The following is a 16,752-nucleotide window of genomic DNA, read 5'->3' as shown; positions in this document are numbered from 1 at the left end:
GACGGGCGAGGAAGGGCCCCGCCGCCGCCGCCACCGCCGCCGCCGCCGCCACCAGGGCCGAGCGCGTGCGCGCCGCCACACGCCCCGAGGCCGGAGTCGGGGACGCGCGCGCGTTGGCGGCGGCGGCGGGCGGCGGCGGCGGCGGCGGCTGGGATGCCAGCCGGGCGGAGCGCGATCGTGCGCAGTGAGTCGGCCACCGCGGCGCTCGCCTGGCCGCCGCTCTCGGGAGGCGGGGTGTGGGAGGCTGGGGGCGGAGATACGGGGCTGCGGGCGTGGCCGGGGACGCGCGCAACGGGCGCGCGGTCCCGAGTGAAAGAAGAAGGAGGGGCCCAGGGGTGACGGTGCTGGAGCCGCTGCAAGCGCCGGGGCGAGAGTCGGCGGCCCGGGCCCGCGGACGAGGTGGGCTAGAGGCCAGGTCAGCTGCCCGGACCCTCCGGACGGAGCCCCAGACCTGAGCAGCAGCGGTTTCTGGTTCGGTGGGGAGGCGCCGCCAAGCCCCAGGAGGGGAAGATGTTCAACGTGGAGTCGGTGGAGCGGGTGGAGCTGTGCGAAAGCCTTCTCACTTGGGTATGTCATGACCGGCGGGTCGGTGGGAAGACCCTCCCCGCCACCCAGGGCCGCCTTTCCGGGATCCCCCAATGCCTGTCCCGGGGGGCGGGCGCCGAGGGCGGTGGCGCTGTCACATCCGGGGCCTGGGGCGGGCGGAGCCGGGGGACGCCGGTGCGGACCGCGTCTACACCCGCGGCCGGGCGGGGGTCGGCCTGGAACTGCCGGGCCGGTGGGGAGGAGGCTTGGCCCGGGGTCCGAGGGAAACTTGCCGAGCTTGAGGTGTTGGCTGCTCTCCGAGTGAAAACCGGCTCAGTGGAGGCTAATGACGGGGTGCAGGCGACACTGTAATTAGGATTGTTGTTGTTTGCAGCTGATGAGGCGCTGGCGCTTCACTCTCGCGCTCCTAGGGACACCGAAGCGTTGGTTGTCCTGCGCCCGGGCGCAGCCGGTGGGGGCACTCGGGATTCCTGGTGACGACGCTCCTCGCCTTTGTTGTAACGTTCACGGAGGATGGAGCGTCGTCCCTGCAGGAATGAGCCTTGTCCCCTGCAAAAGAAAAGAGGACTTTTAAAGGGAACCAGAGAGACAACAGGAACCGGACTCCAAAAATAGTTTGGGCTGGAAAAAATACGAAAAGCACGCAGAGACAGCGTTTGAAATGCGAGGTGCATTTTGGCAATTAGAAAGTAAGTGATGTGGAGATAGGTACTTATGGAAGGTGTTAGAGGTAGATATTTAAAATAAAGATGGAAGGTATTTGGTAATCAGTAATGGAAATAAAGGACATTTTGAAGTAACGTAGTGGGATTCTAAGTTATTAAACGGCTGTTAAAATTTTCACATTTTAAAGCTAATGTGTTCAGTTCTAATGGAAACGATCACACCTTTACAGCCAGACATTAAAGCCAGATTTGCATATTTCTCAAACCGTGGTGCCAGTGTGTGGGTTCGGGTGGGGGATGGACTTAACGGGGTGTGAAGAGCCACGGGATAAACGTGCTTGTTTTTGGAACGTTTAGTTTTACTCACTGATGATAATTTAAAATATAATTATTACAATAAAACCAACACGAACATTTATGGAGGAGACCAAACATTTGTATTAACTTTAAAGATAAAACACAGAATTTCAAAGAAACCCTCAGTCCGTGCCTTGGGTTACATATTCAGATCCTTGGAATACAGATACCACTCTTCTGTGCTGGGACACTTGGGTGGAAGAGTTTGGAAGCATTGCCTTAGGTTGGTTGTAACAAAATGTGATGAAAGTAGAGTCTGAGGTTTTCGTAATTTGGCTACATCAGGAATAAAATTATGTTCTCTGAAATATAGAATATATATGATGGTAGAGCTTGATATAGTCTATAACTTTTTATATTTTATAGGGTTCTTGGGATTTCAGGTTGTTGGCAAGAATATATAGTTGGCAAACTGCTTACAACTCTAATGGAATGTAGTGTTCCGAATTCAGGCAGAGAAGAAGTATTTAACTGCTGTATTTTGGAGGAGGGAAAAACTGATAAGTTGCATAATGTGGCCAAGCTTTGACTAGGCAGGGGGAGAGATAAAGGAAAGAATTACCACATTCTTTGATTGTGTAGAAGAGAGAGATTTGGTAGGGGTTGTAAATACAAGGTTGAGTTTCCTAAGATTTTGTGTTTTGAGTCTGTACAAATAGTGCCTCCCTCAATGCTAGAAGAGGGCAAAGATGAGGAAGTTCACTGAATTTGAAGTAGGGGTACATTGTTTAAAGTCTAGAAAGCAAAGCCATGAAAACAACGGCTTTTCAAACGAAGGTGTATTTGAAGGGCATCTGCAAAAAGATGTCATTGCAGTTACTTGAATGAGAAATGCTAATAAAAATATAAAGGAAAAATCACAGGGGCAGTTTAAAGGGATATTAATGGAGAATATGAGAGAATCTAGAATAATTTAGACTCTGACAAACTGTAAAACAAACAAACCGGGAAAAATTCACTGTATCAGCTGCAGAGAGAGAGGTCAAGGCATATGATTTTGTGAATAGACATTTTGAAATGTTGTTGGAAGCCTCTTCAAGACAAATTTCTAGAGAGGATAAGATTAGAGATTACCAATGACAAAACTGAGGGGCAGGGTCCCCATGAAGATGAAGAATTCTAGGATTTGGAAACATTTAAAAACGTTGTACATCAAATTGTTTCAAAATCAGTTTGAATTTAAATGCTGGGTTTGTTCCATTTTGTCATTTTATAAAAAGCAGAATAAATGTTTATAGGAAAAATGTTTGAGGTTGCTGAAAATGTACCTTTAATCTTGTAGCACTACTCATATTTGGAGGCCAGATAAATACCAAACACAATTCCAAAACCAATTGTAAGAAAAAAATACCTATCCAACATACTCTAGTGAAAAGCCTCCCACTTAAAATAATTCGCTCTGTTTTCCATAAACTTCCAGCCTACTTGGTTGTGTGTTTTCTTTGCACACAGCAAGTTAGAAGGTGTCAGCAAAACACAGACAGCTGTCAGCAACAGAGAAGACCCAAGAACTAAAAGTTCAGTCCAGTGATTCAGCCTTGGGCTGACCGCCTTCTCTGCTCCAAGAACTTCCATATCCAATTATTGAAGACTATAATTATCACCCTGAATATCAAATAAAAGTTTCTTTGCATCACATAGCATTTCGTTTACAAGAGAGTTGTATAGAATGCATTTTAGAAATTCTCCCACAAGGAATTGTTTAAAATAATAAGACCTCAGGCACTTAAAGGTATGACTGTTAGTCACCTATGCAGAACTCATTTCTGTGGAACAAGCCATGGCCCCAAATGCTGGATAAGTCACCACTGTATTAAAGAGTCTTTCAGCCCAAGAACCAAATGTTCTTAATTTCTGTTGAAAGAGAGGTACTTAGGAAAAGACAAAGTATCATCCTACAAACAGAAACCATCTTAAATTCCACCGCAAAGTTTATGTAGCAAGATCAAGTTGAGCAGGACATGCTTGAAAATTTCCACTCTGCCTTCTCTCCCCGCCCTTTGTGTCAAAATATATTCCTACCTCTTAGATGCCCTGCCTGTTCACATCTGTGAAGACTAACTTTTGAACTGTACCTGGATCTCAGTAAACAGATTGTACTTTCCCAGGTTTGAGAGACTCCGAAACAAGAATCTGGAATGCTACCAGTTATTGGCAAGAAGCTGTATGTGAAAAGAGTCATCACTTAGACTCAGTATATTTCTTCTGGGTAGCTCAGCAACGTTGACATAGCCTTATGATTTTCAAACTACTTATTTAGCAGCCTGTAAAATGCATACTAGAATTAGGGAGGGTATCATTTTTATGGTGGTGTCTCTCCCTCCTTTCCATTCTTTCTGCTCTGCCTAACTTCATTCAGTCAACAATTTTTGTCCTCTAATGGAGGAGTAAAGAAATCGCTGATGTACAAAAGTTAAATCACATATTGTTTAAAAGCCATAATTACTGGTTTTATCTTTGTTTTGTTGTTTAATTGAGGGTCACTATAACATGGTTGGAAACCCTGGTGGCGTAGTGGTTAAGTACTACAGCTGCTAATGAAAAGGTCGGTAGTTCGAATCCAGCAGGCACTTGTTGCAAACTGTATGGGGCAATTCTACTCTGTCCTGTAGGGTTGCTATGAGTCAGAATCTACTTGACAGCAGTGGGGTTTAACAGCGTTATAACATGGCTGGAGCCCTCGTGGCGCAGTGGTTAAGAGCTCAGCTGCTAACCAAAAGGTCAGCAGTTCAAATCTACCAGCAGCTCCTTGGAAACTCTATGAGGCAGTTCTGTTCTGTCCTGTAGGGTCACTAGGAGTTGGAATCGACTTGATTGCAGTGGGTTTGGTTTTTAGTATAGCATGGTAGTTAGTTGTACAGGTTCTGACGTTAGATTGCCTGGGTTTGAATCCTGCCTTTATTTCATACTAACCAAGGGTGACTTTGGGCAAGTAACTTCACCTCTGTGTTTTTATTGCATTCGTATTTAACAGTAAGGTTGCTAACTACAGCAGTGGCTCTCATTCTTTAGAATCCATCAGCATCATCTGGAGGGCTCCTTAAAACGGATTGCTGGGCCCCACCTCCAGAGTGTCTGATTCAGTAGGTTTTGGGTGGGGCCTGAGATTTGCATTTCTACCATGTTCCCTAGAGATGCTCTTGCTGGTGGCCTGTGGACCACCCTTGAACATCACTGTTCTGGAACAGGGCTTCTGAACCTCAGCTATTGCTAGTTTGAGCTGGGCAATTCTTTGTTGTGGGCACCTTCATGTGTGTGGTAGGCTGTTTAGTAGTATCTTTGCCTTAACCCACTAGATGCCAATAACACTTACCAAGTAATGAAAATAAAAAATGTCTCCAGACAGTAGCGCAAGTCTCCTGGGAAGCAAAATTGCCCTTGTTGAGAAGCACTGCTCTGGAAATACTAATTCCAGTTGATCTCATGCCTTTACTACTTTCATCCGTTTTTTGGGGGGAGGGAGGGAGATGAGGTGGAGGTTGGGTGGTGCTAATAGAGCTTCTTGGAATTAAAGGAAAATTTACAACCCACTAAGTAGAATTTCATGCCTTAATGCAGTTGTTTTCAGGTTTTACTCTGCTGCCCTACTGGACTATCCCTTAGGTGTTAGCTCAGGGTGTGTGAGAACTGGTAGGTGATAGTTTTTTTTGTTTGTGTTTTTTATGAGATATAATTCACATACCATAAAATCCAGCCTTTTATAAAGTGTACAATACAGTGGATTTTTTAATATATTCAAAAAGTTGTGCAACCAACACCACTATCTAATTCTAGAACATTTTCATCACTCCGAAAAGAAACTCCATAGGGATAGATTTTCTTTGGAATCTTCTTTACTTCTTCTTTTTTTTTTTTTCCTCTGCTTTACTTTCGTATCAAAGCCAAGACAGACAGTTTCTAGCCCTCAGTAAGCAACTGTTCACCTCAGGGGCCACTACAGAAAAAATAAGAATTGTTTTGGAACGCCACGTTTTAAAAATCAGAATGAAAATAGGTTGATTTAAGTCTCAAGAGAAAAACAGATAAAGTGTTATAACTAAATTATTGGCTTTATTGAATAACCTGCTATATCGAATAACCTGCTTTATCTAATTGGTTTCTCAGATTGGCCAGAGGCACATTTCTAATCTTTTAGCTTTTACATTTGATAATGCTTTAGATCAGAGGGTTAAAAATAGATTTCCGGCTCCCTTCCTCCACCACCCTCACCACACACAGATTCTGATTCAGAAATGTATATTTTCAAAATAAAAACTTCTTAGATGATTCAAATGTACAACCAGTTTTGGGGACTACTGCTTTAGACTTTTCAGAATACTTCATGTGTGTTGATTTTCTCATTCATTCTTTAAGCAGCATACCGCCCATAAGGGATTTTTTTCCCCCAATTTCTAGGTGAAAAAACCGGTATTAAGAGAGATCAACCCCAGAAGTAAATCCATCCAGCTGTGGACAGTTGATCTTTGACAAGAGGTTGAAGTCCATTCAATGAGAAGAGATAGTCTCTTTAACAAATGGTGCTAGTAAAACTGGATATCCATCTGCAGAAAAATAAAACAGAATCCATCCCTTATACCATACACAAAAAACGAACTCAAAATGGATCAAAGATCTATATGTTAAACCTAAAACTATAAACTTCCTGGAAAGTAACAGAGGAACAAAACTCGGGGTCCTGATTTATGGCATAAATACACTATTAAACATAGCATAACTAAAAATGCACAAATAACAGAAGATAAATTAGATAACTGGGATCTCCTAAAAATTAAATAGTTATGCTCATCAACAGGCTTTACCAAAAGAGTAAAAAGAGAGAGTATACAGATTGGGAAAAATTTTTTTTGCAACAACATATCTGACAAGGGTCTAATCTCTAACATATATAGAAAACTTCAACACCACAACAATAAAAAGACAAACAATCCAATTTTAAAAAATGGGCAAAGGATATGAACAGACATTTCACCAAAGAGGACATTCAGGTGACTGACAAATACATGAGGAGATGCTCGAGATTATTAGCCGTCAGAGAGATGTAAATCAAAACTACCGTGAGATACCATCTCACACCAGTAGTAATGGCAGCATCATAAAAACAGAAAACAATAAATGCTGGCAAGGTGGGGAGTTTGGAATTCTGCTGATGGGATTGTAAAATGGCCCAAACATTGGAAGATGATGTGGCGCTTCCTCAAAAAGGTAGACTATGATCTAGCAGTCTCATTCCTAGGTATATATCCTAGAGAAATAGGAGCAGCGACGCAAACAGATGTATGCACACGCATGTTCGTTGCAACATTATTCACAATAACAAAAAGATGGAAGCAACCTATGTGTCCATCACTGGGTGAATGGTATAAGCAAAATTATGTATATACAGTGGAGTACTGTGCATTGATAAAGAATAATGAGTGCGAAACATAACATGGATGAATTCAAAGGATGTTATGTTGAGTGAAATACTGTATTTTTACACAAATGCGTGCCTTCTTGGTTTGCCAACCGCTCCCTTCCCCCATGAGATATTTTCATGAACACAGCTATGCAAAAAAAAAAAATTTTTTTTTACGTGTTGCGGTAAAAATAATTATCATAAGACATTACAAAAATACCTTGCGGGGGAGGGAGCAATTGGCAAATAAATGTAGAAGGTGCACATTATTTGCATAAAAATATGGTAAGCCAGTCACAAAAGGACAAATATTGTATGATAACACTTTTGTAAAAATTGAATTATAGGTTTACACACAGACAGTAACATTCTTTGATGGTTACCAGGGATAAGAGGGTGAGGGAGGGAGAGTCACTTAGAAGATAGTAGACACATGTTAATTCTAGTGAAGGGAAAGGCAGTACACAATATGGGGGGTGTCAGCACAACATGACGAAGGTAAATGAAGACTCTCAGAGGTATGCAAGAATAAAGGAGAATGCTTTAACATACAATTCTGCAACAACAGTAGTAACAACCAAAAATTTGTGAATGGTTACGTAGGTAGATATGTGTGCCATATAGGTGTGGGAGAGTGTATGGGAGTACACATGCATGCATATATAGGTAGTTGTGGGCATTTGTCTATACATATTTGTACGTGCTGCATACTGGGCTTGAAGGCAAGGGTTCATAGTCTTGGGGGACATGTAGGTCAATTGGCAAAACGTAGTTCATAAAGATAATGTCGTGCATCCTAGTCCGGTGAGTAGCATCTGGGGTCTTCAAAAGCTTGGAAGCAGCCATCTAAGATACAACTCTTGATCTCTTCTTGTCTGGAGCAAAGAAGAGCGAAGGAAACCAAAGACTCAAGGAAACAATTAGTCCGTAGGACTAATGGCCCATGTGAACCACAGCCTCCTCTAGCCTGAGACCGGAAGAACTAGGTGGTGCCCGGCTGCCACTACCAACTGCACTCACCAAAGAACACAATAGAAGGCCCTGGATAGAATGGGAGAAAAATGAGAGCAAAACTCCAAATTCATTAAAAAAAAAAAAAAAGACCAGACTTACTGGACTGATAGATACTAGACGAACCCCCAAGACTGTGGCTCTGAAATACCCCTTTAGCCTGGAACTGAAGCCATTCCCGGAGGTCACCTTTCATCCAAATAATAGATTGGCCTATAAAATAGATTGCTCTTTAGAACAATCAGCTATTCAAGACCAAGTGGGCAACATTTGCCCAAAAGCAAAGATGAAAAGGCAGGGAGGGGGAGGGAAACTGGAGGGATGGAAATGGGGACAGTGTTGATACATTGTAGGGATAGCAACCAATGTCTGGGAACAATTCGTGTATGAATTGTTCAATGGGGAACTGATTTGCTTTGTAAATTTTCATCCAAAACAGAATAAAGTGTTCAAAAAAAAAAAAAAACGGAAATGAAGTGACATATCCAAGGTTGTGCAGCAAATTAAGAGCAAAGCTGGGGATCGAATTAGTTTATTCCATTCATGGCAATGTACAGTACCGTGGGGTCTGTTCTGTACCGGGCATTGTGCTGTGGCTAGTGACAGATTAGTGAGATGTGTGGCCTGCACTGCTGCCCCTTTTTCTCCTTCTAAACAAACTGACAAGAAAGAGGCTGATTTTTTTTTTTAAATGGCCTACTCAAAAAACAAAACAAAACCCAGTGCTATCGAGTCAATTCCGACTCATAGCGACCCTATAGGACAGAGTAGAACTGCCCTATAAATGGGCTACTAGCAACCATAAAATGAAAGCTGGTGCTTATTTCTTTTTAAACTATATTATTACCTGCAGATGTTTGTTTCTCGCGTTTATTCCTTTTCTGATCACTTACTAAGTCTCTACTGTTCTGTGAGGATAGTGCCAGGAGATAACTTGGAGGGGCATTCTTTTTATCACCCACGCCAAATGGACACATAAGTAAAAACGACTTGCTCTGCAGATCTTAAGATCATTTCCTTAACCTCCACTGTCATAACCAGATCACTACGCCTTAGACTCTCCTCTGTAGAAGCTACTGACTATATTTAATAGTTTTTTTTAAAGATTTGATCTTAAAAGTAGACACTCACCTACTGTCAGTAAGAGAATAAATTATTGCAGTGTGTATTAAAGACAGTTTGGCAATGTTCTCAGAAGCCTTAAAATGTGGGTACACTTTGACCCAGCAAGTTTACTTCTAGGAATATAATCCGATAAATAAAGATGGATGTGAGGACAGGTGGTCACTTGAATGTTATTCTTAATATTTCCACTGTTGCTACCTAGTTCGCTGTTGTTGCTGTATGCCATCAAGTTGATTCCAATTTATAGTGACCCTACAGGAGCAGAACTGCCCAATAGGTTTCCTAGACTGTAATCTTTATGGCAGCAAATTGCCAGGTCCTTTCTTCCGCAGAGCTGCTAGGTGGGTTTGAACCACTAACCTTTTGATTAACAGCTAGTGCTTAACCATGGTGCCACCAGGGCTTTTTCTGCCTAGTTGAGTCTACCATAATTTCATCAGTGCTAACGTGCTAAGATAGGTCCCTTTGGCCTCTTTCTTTCCAATTCTTTCTACAGTATGATCTTTATAAAACGCAAGTCGAATTTCTCACTCTCCTGCTTGAAATCTTTTGCTGGTTTTCCATTGCTCTTGGAATAAAGTCCTAGCATGACTTACAGCGTTTTGCATGGTAGTTGTTACCTGCCATGAAGTCAGCCTCTGACTCGTGACAACCCTGAGCACAGTAGAATATTACGTCGCCCGGTCCTACATCATCTCTGTGATCAGTTGTGGCTGATTTTTGGAAGTAGATCATCAGACCTTTCTTCCTAGTCCTTGTTAGTCTGGAAACCGCTGAAATCTGTTCAACATCATAGTAACACTCCATTGACAGATGGGTGGTGGCTGCTCATGAACTGCATTGGCCAAGAATTGAGCCTGGTCTCCTGCCTGGAAGGCGAAAATTCTACCACTGAATCATCACTGCCTCATCACTGAACCTAAATTAAGCTTCTTTTCATTCCTAGATTGCCAGCCACTCTCACCTCTAATCTTTGTGCTTGCTGTTTGCAGTTCCTGTAATAACGCTTGCTTTTCACTGAACTATAAACTCTGAGGGCCTGGCCTGCATTTCTCTATGCTAACCAACTTATTTTTCAAGTCCTGGTTTCTCTATTGGGTCTAATCTCTGTTGGACCATTGGCTTTTTCTTACTTACAGAGATAATTTCTACTAGGAAAATTATAACATTTCTCTGCCCACGTTATGTTGACCAGCACAGAGTTCGTTCTAATTCAGAGTACATTTGAAATAGAATTGAATTGTAACCTAACCCGTAGTAAGTGTGACTTCTGCGTCTGTATCGGGATAGCTTGGCTCTGTGTGACAGAAACCTCAACCTGGACTGGCTTAAACAACAAAGAAATTTATCTCACGTAGTTGGAAGTTTTTTAATTCAATGACTCCATTTTGGCCTGAAAGACCTAGTTTTTTCCATCTCTGCTCTCTGCTGAATTGATCTTATTCTAAGACTGATTTCCTTAACAGTTATAAAACGACTGCTGTTGGTATTTGGGGTGACATACTTATGAAGATGTGATGGACTTTTCTTTCCCAGAAGCTCAAGCAAGCATCTCTTTGGTCCATATTGTCTTAGGCATGGAAACCCTGGTGGCATAGTGGTTAAGTGCTATGGCTGCTAACCAAAGGTTAGCAGTTCAAATCCTCCAGGCACTCCTTGGAAACTCTATGGGGCAGTTCTACCCTGTCCTATAGGGTCACTATGAGTCGGAATTGACTCGACGGCAACGGGTTTGGGTTTTTTTTTTTTTTTTGGTCTTAGGCCTGCTCATCCCGCTGGGAGAGGGGATAAAGTTACCATGATTTTCTTAGACTGATCGGTTATTTGGAAGTAAAATGCTTGTTGGGAAGTCACCCAGTGTCTGTCTCAATTTCTCTTTTACTAACGGGGGAAAATTAAAATAATGCGCAGAAAGAAATTTCCAACGTTCTACTTTGTAGAGTTATTCCTGCCCCCAGGGTGAGATAATCATGAAAAGAAGCCAAAGAAATTTCCTAAGTAGTTAACCATGGAATCCTTTTTTCCTTTGTCTCCAGATCCAGACGTTTAATGTAGATGCACCATGCCAGACCGTGGAAGATTTAACGAGTGGGGTTGTGATGGCCCAGGTTCTGCAAAAGATGTAAGAATAAATTGCTTATCTTTACAGATGTTCTTATACATGGATATTTATTAGGTTGAAAACGCGGACCAAAAAATATATGGTGCTAATACGAAACTTGTGTTGCGTGTAGAATAAGAACTGAAAGCAGCAGTGGTAATTTTGTTAGGTATGCATTGGCTGATTCCAAGTTTAAATAACTGTGATTGTTATAATACTCCAGTGGCTTTAGGAGGATTGTTTGTTCTTGTGGTTTTTGGTGTAAACTCAGCAGAAATTTTCATGTTGGTGACCAGATTTTGCCCTTTCAGAGGAATATAAGAGGCTCGCACCCTCATTCCTGTAGAATTTTGTTTAAATGTCATCAGCGAGGCCCTCCCAGCCTCATATGAAATAGCAACAACCATTCCCTGGACTGGCCATCTCCCTTAACCTTTTGTGTTCTCAGAAGCACGCAGCACCGTCTGATATACCATATATTTGCTTGCTTGTTTGTTATCTGCCTTACCCCACAAGTGTGCACGCATGCATGCACAATGTAAGCTCCATATAAAGGTTGAGAATTTGATCTGTTTATTGTTTCCCAGCACCTAGGACAATGCCTGGTTGTTGGTTGAACCATATGAAATTGCCATTCTTCGTAGTTTAAAAATGGTTAACCATCAGCCATTTGTTATGGTTCAGTCTGCATCATGGGTGCTCATGTTTGTTGAATGACTAAAGGAATGAAATATTTGTTTGGGATATTTAAAACCCACTTGATCTTTTCCTTCTAAGTACTTTGAAAACCTGGCAGTTACAAAGTTGACATTGTATGGCTGCCTTCAGCTTTTTACCTAGGAATTTTTAAAATAAAGGATTACCTGTAAATATGAGAAGTCATTGAGTTTGGCATGATTTGAGAGGTATTCTTATCTTTTGGGAGCCCTGGTAGCACAATGGTTAAGTGCACGGCTGCTAACCAAAAGGTCAATGATTCAAATCCACCAGCTACTACAAAGGGAAAAAGATGTGGCAGTCTGCTTCCGTAAAGATTTACAACCTTGGAAACCCTATAGGACAGTTCTACTCTGTCCTATAGTGTCGTTATGCGTCGAAATCGACTTGATGACAATAGGTTTGTTGTTTTTTTTTTTTTTCCTTATCTTTTGAAGCCCAGATCACCTGTCAGCCTGTTGAGAATTAATATCATCATTAAATAAGTCCTTGCTGTTATTCACCTTGTATTAACTACATAGTTGCCCATGTGAGGAGCAGCTCAAATGCCTGCATTTCAGACAGTCTGTCTTTGTGTCTTTAGAATTGAGGGCTCATGGTTGAAAACCGTAGCTTGTGTTCTGTTTATTCTCTAACTTAACTTGCACAGTACATCTCTCCAGATACATGAACATACAGAAGCTTCATTTGAAACCTGGCCAGCCCTGGTTCTAGCACTCTTCTTAGAGTGATCTTGGAATTTTCATGGTCACCTGTAAGTGATACCTTAGTAATTTTTTTTTGCTTTTGAACAGTCTAGAGAGTTTCCCTGAAGTTATTAACAAAAACTGTTTGTGGGCACATGGGCCTAGCTACAGGAGCCCTGGTGGCACGGTGATTAAAGCGATCGACTACTAACCGAGAGGTTGGCAGTTTGAAACCACCTGTGACTCCGTGGGAGAAAGATGTGGCAGTCTGCTTCCATAGAGATTTGCAGCCTTGGAAACCCTGTGGGGTCAATGTGAATCGGAACTGACTTGATGGCAGTAGGTTTTTGGGGGCCTAGCTAAGTGAGCTTTCCAGTTATATATCGATAAATGAATATTCTCTTAAGCTAATTTGAGTCGGACTTCTGTCATTTGCAACCAGAAGGAAGAATGTATGTGTATATTGTTTTATCAGAAAAGATGATAACATATAACATGTTCTGCAGAATGGTTATTTTATTTTATCAAAGTTTTGTGGCCATATTTCTGATTGATACTTAGTTTTCTACTTTTTTGTTTTCTTCAGAGGTGTTTTTTGTTTCCTTTTTCCTTTGGTTAAGGTATAACATAAATACAGAAAAGCATACTTTAAAAGTGATGAGTTTTTATATACGCGTCATAGGGTTGCATGGCATCACGAACTGGCACAGAACCAGACAACATTTTGTTTTGTTCTACGTAAGGTTGCAATGAGTTGGAGCCAACTTGATGACAGCTAACAACAACAACAACATACATATTTATGTGTTTGTGTATGTGTGTGGATTACACATACACATACACACATATATGTGCGTGTGCGTATATATATGGAGCCCTGGTGGCGCAGTGGTTAAAAGCTTGGTTGCTAACCAAAGGTCAACAGTTCGAATCAACCAGCTGCTCCTTGGAAACCCTATGGGATAGTTTTACTCGGTCATATAGGGTCCCTGTGACTCGGGATCAGCTCGTTGGCAGTGGGTTTTGTTTTTTGTTTTTTAACAGCTAATGAGAGGAGCTCTGGTGGCTCAGTGATTAAGCACTTGGCTGCTAACCAAAAAATCTGCAGTTTGAACCCACCAGTGACTCCACGGGAGAAAAGGCCTAGCAATCTGCTTCTGTAAAGTTTATAGCCTAGGAAAGCCTACGGGGCAGCTCTGCTCTGTCACATGGGGTCATTATGAGCTGAAATCGACTCTGTAGTAACAGGTTTTGTATTGTTAATGGCCAATGATGTTGAATATCTTCTCGTGTTTTTTGGCCATTTGCATATCTTCTTTGGTGAACTAAGTCCTTTGCCCATTTTTGATTGTATTGTTTGTTCTTTTGTTGTTAAGTTGTGGAGGTTTTATATATATTTTGAGTATAAGGCCCTTACTCAATACATGGTTCCTGAAAATTTTCTCCCAATCTGTAGGTTGTCTGCATTGTAGTTTTAATTTGCATTTCTTCAATGATGTTAATCATCTTTTTATGTATTTATTTGACACGCATGTATCATCTTTGGTGAAGTGCCTGTTCAGATCTTTTGCCCATTTTTAAAGTTTGGCTGTTTGTCTTCCATTATTGAGATTGGAGTTCTTTATATATTCTAAATAGAAGTTCTTTGCCAAATATATGTTTTAAAATATCTTCTCTCAATTCATGGCTTTTCTTTTCATTTTCTTAGTGGTGTCTTTTGCAGAGCAGAAGTTTTTAATTTTTTTATGAAGTCTCAATTATTGATTTTCTTTTTTAGTTCTTTTTTTTTTTTTAATTGTATTAAGAATTGTTTACCAAATCTAGGGCCACTAAGATTTTCCCCTATGCTTTCCTGTAGAGCCTTTATAGTTTAGTGCTTGCATTTAGGTCTATGATACATTTTGAGTTACTTTTGTATATGATGGGGGTAATGGTCAGGTTAATTTTTTTATTTACTTAGTTTTGCGTATGTTTATTGTTCCAGCACTATTGGAAAAGATTCCTTTTCCCCATTTGCAGAACTTTCGGTTACATTGAACTGCCTGACGACTAGACAGACATCATCTCTGGATAATTCTTGTTCATTTAAATATTTTCTACTAGACTCCCAGTCACGGAAAACTCCATCTGAGATAGATTCTATCATTTTACACCTATACATCAACAGATACAAAATAAAAAAAAAATTTTATTTATGTCTTTAGTGAACTTTTGACTGTTAATGTTATCAAATATTAATATTATCAAAACTCATATTTATGGAATTTTTCCCCTATTTTCAATTTCTTGGTTTGAAGAACATTAACATTAGATTTTCCTAAAAATGTTTACAAGTAGCATCCACTTCGGAGTGCACAAAGTGTTTTATATGAGACAGCAAGAACTTGAATTGGCTGTTTATGCTGTAAAACCTATAGATCTTGGTGAACCTATTACATCTGTGCCCGAGAACAATCAGTGACTTGCCCTGATCCGACTTTGATTGCTGTTACCCACTTGCAGTTAAAGAAACTTGGTCTAACAGTATTGCTGCTGCCTCAGGCTTCACAAGTGATGGTTATTTTTTCTTCCATAGCCTTCATCTACCACTTGGCACAGAGGCAGCATCTTCAATGCTTCTTCCAGACCCATTTTCCTCCATCTTCCCTAAAACCCCTCAGTTTTGAATCTTATGACATCACCCACTATCCCTTCATTATTATTTCCTCTTATATGTCAACAGTTTTGGATCCTGGCTCATTCTCACTCTTTCCAATGCTGGCTTTCTGAATTCTTAGTGATTTGAATATGTGCCATGATAATCCTTCATATATTTACCTCTCAGTTTTTAAACTCTTCCTCCATTGATCTTGTCTTTGACCCAACTTAAGTCACCGATTCCCATGGTCATACCCTAGACCTTATAATTACTGATATGTAAAACAAAACAAACAAACAAACAACGAAATTGGTTGTTGTCCAGCCAATTCAAATTCATAGTAACCCTATGTGTGTAATATATAACCCCTCCGTAATATCAGTTTTTATATTTATTGCTGTCTGATGACTATTTCCTATCTTTACATCTCATTCCCTCTGGTACCAAGACTTCAATAATTCTTCAATTCTTCAGTGCCAATGGGACCCTAACACCGTTCTTCACCTTCATGCTTTTCTCTCTTCTTTTACTTAGCCGAAATTCCATGGTCAATCATAATCATTCCCTTGTGCATCTTCGGTTCCTTTGCCCCTCTCATTTATTTAGCAAAACCACAACTCTGGTTAAACCTCACGTCCCACTGTTCTGTGCCTCACCTATTATTACTGAGCTGTGTCCCCCCAGAAGTTATGCTGAAGTCCTAACCCCTGTACCTGTAAAAATGACTGTTATGAATTAAATTATGTCCCCCAATAATATGTGTTGTAAATTCTAACCTCTATTCCTGTGGTTATAATCCCATTTGGGAATGGGTTTTCTTTGTTATGTTAATAAGGTAAGATTAGTGTCGGTTCATTGAGTCAATCTCTTTTGAGATATAAAAGAAATTAAACAAGCGGGCAGAGCAGAGATGGGGGAAGAGAGGTGCCAAGCCACATGAAGATTGCCCAGGAGCCAAAGCTCAAAGAGACAAGGACCTTCCTCCAGAGCCGACAGAGAAGGAAAGCCTTCCCCTAGTGCTGGTACCCTGAATTTGTACTTCTAACCTCCTAAACTGTGAGAAAATAAATTTTTGTTTGTTAAATTTTTGTAGTATTTCTAGTACAGCAGCACAGGATAACTCAGACAATGACCCTGCTTGGAAATAGGGGTTCTCTTTCGTTATGTTAATGGGGCCATACTGGAGTAGAAAAAAACAAACCAAACCCGTTGCTGTCAAGTCGATTCTGACTCATGGTGACCCTATAGGACAGGGTAGAACTTCCCCATAGTTTCCAAGGAGCGCCTGGTGGATTCGAACTGCTGACCTTTTGGTTAGCAGCCGTAGTTCCTAACCACTACGCCACCAGGGTTTCCACCTAGAGTAGCATAGGTCCTAAATAAACCTAATCCCTCCTGAGCGGTTTCTTATAAAAAGAGCAGAACCGATGTGCGTCCTCGTAGGGAGGCACCATCTGACAGCAGAAGCAGATGCATCTATAAGCAGCAAAGGAATGCCAACAGTCACCAGA

The 16,752-nt window shown here is 41.2% G+C and overlaps 1 protein-coding gene across 4 annotated transcripts in view; it reads left to right on the top strand.

The window, feature by feature from the left end:
* The first annotated feature begins 323 nt into the window (after positions 1 to 323).
* The window catches only part of HOOK3 (hook microtubule tethering protein 3), a 121,027-nt gene continuing 104,598 nt past the window's right edge, over positions 324 to 16,752 (top strand). For 2 of the 4 annotated variants that reach the window (XM_064272760.1, XM_064272761.1), the window contains exons 1-2: positions 324 to 567; positions 11,136 to 11,221. In XM_064272760.1, the coding sequence (XP_064128830.1) occupies positions 511 to 567; positions 11,136 to 11,221 (143 nt within the window). In that variant the 5' untranslated portion in view covers positions 324 to 510. Of the gene's footprint in view, positions 568 to 11,135; positions 11,222 to 16,752 lie in introns of those variants that run through there. The other 2 variants (XM_010592418.3, XM_064272762.1) reach the window with 2 other exon arrangements.

Source organism: Loxodonta africana, chromosome 19, assembly GCF_030014295.1.
Source record: "Loxodonta africana isolate mLoxAfr1 chromosome 19, mLoxAfr1.hap2, whole genome shotgun sequence".
Taxonomy (NCBI): Eukaryota; Metazoa; Chordata; class Mammalia; order Proboscidea; family Elephantidae; genus Loxodonta; species Loxodonta africana.
This window is presented reverse-complemented; position numbering and strand designations above follow the sequence as displayed.